Genomic DNA, 6,398 nt, shown 5'->3' on the forward strand with positions numbered 1-6,398 from the left:
CGCTAATGCACAGATCTATTTCGACGTATCAGAGGTTTTGTCCTGTTCTGAAAACATAACTGACTGTTTACATGAATTTCGTATCATAGAAGTAGGGCTGTCACTAACGATTATTTTGGGAATCGAGTAATCTGTCGATTGTTCTGACGATTAATAGAGTAATCAGATAATTATAGGGCTCTATGATTTCCACGATGTGGAAAACGCAGACAAAATCACGAAATCTAGTCATAAAAATTTATTTTACTGTATATTTTTGGATGGATAAATCAAAAGTAGGTAAGTACACTTAAATCAAAACATGATATGGACTAGTGCCTGTGAATATTAAGCCGCAAAAATACTATTTAAATATGAATCCTGCATGTTCTTCATGTCTCTGTATGAATTTATGGCACAGACGTGCAGTTTCATTTACTACACACACTGAAGCGAGCGTGATGCTCGCGGTGTTTTCAGCCTCTGCCGCCTCAATATATGAGCACATGAACACATGAACATGATCTCCAGAACTGCTCTGAAAGTCACTACATGAGCATTTTACCGTTTCTTTTGAGAAAAACTATCGTCATATCAAAAGCTACAAACAGAAACTTGAAGGTCTTCACAGCATCCCGGCAAAATAAAAGTTAATTAATAAAAGTTACAAATTAATTTGAGATGCTTTTGATTATTAAAATTTAATGGAACTGTAAGGTCCACGAATTGGCCCAACGGAGGTATCCGATGGTGGATGGTTTCCTGCGCGTTAGGTCTTGTAAGTTCCACGCACTTGGCCCAAGGAAGGTATCCAGTGATGGCTGAAGATTTCTTGCGTGTTCGTTCTTTTCAGCGCGCAGAGTTATTCAGTGTAAGTTAAATTGTAATCTCACTCCATTTTATTATGACCTCGCATTTGAGTTAGGATGCCAATTATTATTGATCATTTATAGGGTAATTTATCTAAACATCTGATTATTCTATTTATTATTTAATATTATTGTACTCATTCATTCGGGTGCTCATGTCGCTCAAAGATATCGCTTCAGCCGTTAGCGTATCTTATGGTCACATTCTCGTCAGTTTTGGGTTTAGACAGAGGTCATTGGCTAATACTTTAGACGGCCGCTCCTATGCTTGCTCATTCTAAAAGTACTTTTGTTTAGCCCCCATAGATTTGTATACACTTGAATAAAGCAACATTATTTCTAGTCAGAGGTCACGACCACTACTATAGATATAAGCCGACCAACATTACTTTACCTGATAGTAGCTTTGGTATGGTCATGCCATGGTTTCCCATGTACACTTAGAGTAACATTACAATAAACAGAGGTCATGGCTCACCCTATTTAGGTTGGTCGAACAACATCCAGTTGACCTAAACGGAAATTCCCTATAAGCCCTTACAATGTAGGTACACTTGAGCTAATACCAAGTGTTAGCCGGATCTCTAAAGATACAGTTGGTGTGCCCCATGTAGAGATCGACCGATTGATCGGCCGATTTTTGGCATTTTTCAATTAATCTGCATTGGCCGATTGTGCTGCAAATTAGGCCGATTTATAGGCAGACGCACCGGCGGGCAGCTAAGTGTTGTTACGGAACTCCTTCTGAGACTGCGTGAGAGACGGAGCAGCTCACATTCTGCAGCCGCGGCTTGTTCACACACAGCTTCACTTAATGGCAAAACAGACTGTTTCGAAAGCGGAATTACGTTTTACACTACTAGAATTAATAACGGAAAGTTATCATATTCATAGGGCTTAAAGTTCTCCGGCACCGTGCCAGATCTCCGGCGTGCAGCGTTTGGCTGTGAAAAAAAAATAGTCCTACATTAAAAAAAACAAAAAAAAAACAAACAAATCTTGATTGATATCACTTGATGTCACATGAGTTCGCCTACCAATGGTATGAGAGGAGAGCACAGCTTTCACTCTCAACTAAACTAACATTACTAGCCAATCAGAATGTTTTGCTCTTATAAATACGAGATAATAGTATCCAATTGCAGAGTCACAGGCCTGATGAATGGAGAAGCGCGACAAAAAGCTGCAAGGCGCAATGGTCAAAGATGTCCATCTAGTGCATATTTACATAGAATAATTAATTAAAAAGCAGCAGAGGTTTGTAAACAGCTCAGAGTAATCATGTCATCTCCATAAAACGATATGATTGCCAGAACAAATTTACCGTGATTTTTTAAAAGGTCCTGTTCTCACATGATCTCTTAATGATAATTTACCGGTAATTTACCAGTACTGTATGTGTGAAAGGGGCTAAACTCTTCCTCTGCATATGCCTTGAATTTAAATTGCTTAATGTTCATCTGGAAAAACAGTGTGCATTATCTCACTAGATTTGTAATGTAAATCATTTATAAACCTTTGCCAACACAGGAGAATACATCAACCTATGTCTAAATATGCCATCGCAATTTCAAAATAAATGTTTCTACATGTGGTCAAATATTAAAATTAAATGGATTTAAACAACGTTTAATCATGCTGTAACGTCACCAGGCCGTTGGCGCCCTCTGCAGGTATTTGTTTTAATACATAATGTACTTAAGTTGGTTATGTTCATATTATGTATAGGCATATTACATTATGTATTTTAACAGTGTTGTTCAATAATATAAATAGTCATACTAAAGCCTGGTTTTCACTTAGGTCTGTTTGTTATTAAAATATCAGATTACTCAGTTGTCAAAATAATCAGTAGGTTACTTGATTACCAAAATAATCATTAGTTACAGCCCTAGATTAGTTAAAATATTTCTAAATGTGTAATTTAATTTAGTCTTTCCTGTAATGCCTGATAAAGTAGCGTTTGTGAGTGCAGCGCTGATTTGATTACAGCCGTTACCGGGGAAACCGCTATATCTCCAGCTCCCAAAGTGCCTCCTACTGTCAGAGAATTCATTTGCAGTCTGTGGGAAACACTGGCGTCTGTCAGCAAACATAAACAAAAAGCATCCTTCAGAACTGTTTTGAGAAGGTGCTTAAGTTTTGAGCCATGTATTATTACTCTAAATTGGGCTACTGCTACTATTGCTATCTTGTAACCTGCAATAATCATTTGCTCAAACTCACTTTTATGAAATGAATGGGAAAAAAAAGAAAATCGGCCAAATATATCGGCCAAAAAAAATCGGCATCATATATCGGCCATCGGCTGCCCTGATTTCTAAATATCGGCATCGGCCAGTTAAAAACCCATATCGGTCGACCTCTAGCCCTATGCTCCATCTCAACTGAATTTTAGTCCGTTACTAACCTGACGCAGGAAATGCGGTGACAAGGATACAACGTAATCTACTAAAGTCAATAATTACAGCATAAAACAGAATAAAATCAAATGTAACAATTTATTATCAGTCGGGTAAATATGTATTATGCCAATTACATGGCCAATTCAAAAATATCAAATCAATACAAAACATCAAATTCTCAAAGATGAATCTAAGAGTAAGATTCATACCTGACTTTTAGAAAAATACAGCTCATTCTGGCTGCAGAATAGCCGACCCTTTTGCTGCAATCCTTTAAATACACAACCAAGATAAAACATCCCCTAAATGAAGGCATGTACAAACAATTGGAATTTGCATTAACCCAGGTACCAGACCTGGGTGGTTTACACCTCAATGGGAACAGAAGATAATTTGCATGGAATGACACACCCTCTACAGTAATCAAAATATCTCTTAACTCTTAGGATCTGTATTATCTTTTAGTCTACTTTTGTAAGATTGAGACCATTGTACCACTCGCCCTGAGACTATTCAAATGATACCAAATATGACTGTAAATATTATTTGCATTCATGTAGAACATTATACTATTGACCATTCTGAGTGAACCAAGTGGAGGGAGGATGGGTAAGGGGAAGGAAGGGGATAAAAAGGAACTGATGCATATGTGAGAGAGGTGTTTCCTGCACCTCCACTTGTGGGGTGTCTCGAAGATGCCCGTGTATGTTTGTATTGTCTGTTTCTCAGGAGATCAAAGTATCTGAGTTTCTTTCATCCTTACAGTCTTTTCAGTGTGCAAAGTTATTAAATTTAGGTTAAATTCAAATCTGACTCCATTTTATTATGACCTTGAATTTAAGTTGAAATGCAAATTGGTTGTTTGTCCATTTCTAATTGTTATTATTCTGACATTTGATTATACTATTTAACTCTTTACTTTATATTTACTCATTCATTAGTAGGGATGGGTACCGAAACTCGGTATTTAATCGGTCCCGGGGCTAAATTCTGAAAGACCGGAGTATCGATAAGCTCTGACGTTAACGGTTCTGCTATCGGTACTGGAAAAATGTATAAAACACACATACATATATTATTGCTATATATACATTATCTTGCAAATTCTATCTCACCAGAGTCACCAGCTGTTTTTCAAACATTTGTCTATGATGCATTTTTGCTATTCGCAATTCATCACAAACTCACCAGTCTGATCATTAGTCGGAGGTTATGACTAACTATTTAATATGTTGCCCATGCTTACCATTCTTTAAATCAGTGCTTCCCAACCACTGTGCCGTGACAGGTTGTCTGGTGTGCCGTGGAAAATTATTAAAAACTTCCTATTTTAATTATATTTCGTTATTATTATTTTAAATCAGTGCTATTGGTCATCGTTATTGTCTCTTTGTGGGTTTTACAAATATTTAACCAATGAAAAGCATTCAAAAGAACTTGTAACTATACCTCTAAACGCCATTGGATACTCAAATTGTCAGTCAAAACTCATAACTCCACCCGCCTCCATTCAGAATGAAACGCGCAGTTTGAAGACAGACTACTTTTTCGCAATGCAAGAACTGATGTTTGATTAAGTACAGCGTTTTCTTTACTCAAGTAACACTGTCTATAAAGGCTAATGTTTTGTAATGTAGAGCGGAGAAGAGTCTTAGCATTTGCCGTCTAGTTGTAGCCAATACACTTTTGTATGTTTTAAATACCCAGTGCATACCAGCTCATCTTTTATATCATGATAATTTGGCCAGATGTATTGAACAACAAGAAAAACTGAGCGCCCATATAGCTACTAGGGCTGTCCTCGACTAAGGATTTTTCAAGATTACTGTTTTTTTCTGTATTTTTGATCAAATAAATGCAGCCTTGATGAGCATAAGAGACTTTAAAAAAAAACAAAAAAACAAAACCAAGCGAAACTACCAGCAAAAGTGAAAGTACCAGGCGTTGGGCTCACGTACCTCTCTAATTTGGCACAAATCCAAATGTTTCCATATTCGCAATGTATTTTAATGATTAACTATTATTTATAATGTAGACTTAGGCTTTGTAGCCTACTTAACGTGCGGAAAAAATCATCAACAGCAGAGTTGAAACAGTTATACCACGGACTATTTAAATTGACCAGTGTAATCTTTTATATGTTTGATTGACTGTATTATATTTTCATAATGAACAGTCTGCGATGTTTGAATTGCTAGAATACGTTTCTGCGTGTGCGCGTGCGAGGCGCCGGCGCGATTAAACAGCTGAAACATAAATACTTTTTGGTCATACAGATAAGAGTAAGAAATAATTCGATACCGCAAAGTGTTGACTTTTATTTTTTCACACTCACAATAAAAACAAAACATTTGTGATTTTGTAAAATAAAGCAAGGATGTGCGTTTTGTCATCTAGGTTCTCGGTTTCCTTTCCATTAACATGTTTGCGGAGTGGAGCGCCACGCCTCGCATCCATTTTAAATCTATTAGCCTAATTAAGTCAGATATATTTAGTATATTTATACCTTTCATATATAGACTATGATTATATTTTATTTTTATGAAAACAAATTTTGTTATTTTTAATGTAACTTCTATATACATTTTCCTTAAATCATGGTGACCAATTTTTTACCCAGTGTTTGAAAACCTGTGCTCTAGGCTGTAGTTAGGTCCATGCAGAAACTTGAGAACGATGCTCTTATAGTTGTGGCATCACCGTTTAGTAACGTCATTGAATGTTCCGAGTAGGGATATGCCGGTATCAAATTTTCATGTTGCGATTAATTGCTAATGCTTTTATCACGGTATGCGGTATTATCACGATATTGAAATGTAGTTTTAAAAAAAGTGCTGTGGTCTTTAACGCAGCATACAGCAGTGTTGTGCATTTTGACCAGTTGAATGGAAAAGTATTCTTAAAATGCATTCAAAATTCTGAATAATTTGTAATATATAATTATTAACGGTATTTAGAAGTGCCCACGATAACAATATTGTGCATATTCATTACCGTGATATATCGCGTCACCGAATACCGGAACAAGTCTAGATATGGCCAAAAAAATTATGTAGCGTCTGGACCAATCAGACACACAATTTTTTTTTGTTATATTTAACAAATACTCTGTTACACCCCTCAATCAACAAAACAGCTATGAGGG

At 36.4% G+C, this 6,398-nt stretch overlaps 1 protein-coding gene across 1 annotated transcript in view; it reads left to right on the forward strand.

The window, feature by feature from the left end:
• Nucleotides 1-726: 726 nt before the first annotated feature.
• Nucleotides 727-6,398, forward strand: part of LOC107680330 (male-specific lethal 3 homolog) — a gene marked incomplete at its 3' end in the record, with an annotated part of 16,077 nt that continues 10,405 nt past the window's right edge. The window contains exon 1 of the mRNA XM_016476178.1: nucleotides 727-786. Within this exon, the coding sequence (XP_016331664.1) occupies nucleotides 727-786 (60 nt within the window). The remainder of the gene's footprint in view (nucleotides 787-6,398) is intronic.

The sequence above is a fragment of the Sinocyclocheilus anshuiensis genome, unplaced genomic scaffold (assembly GCF_001515605.1).
Source record: "Sinocyclocheilus anshuiensis isolate Anshui unplaced genomic scaffold, SAMN03320099.WGS_v1.1 scaffold1466, whole genome shotgun sequence".
Taxonomy (NCBI): Eukaryota; Metazoa; Chordata; class Actinopteri; order Cypriniformes; family Cyprinidae; genus Sinocyclocheilus; species Sinocyclocheilus anshuiensis.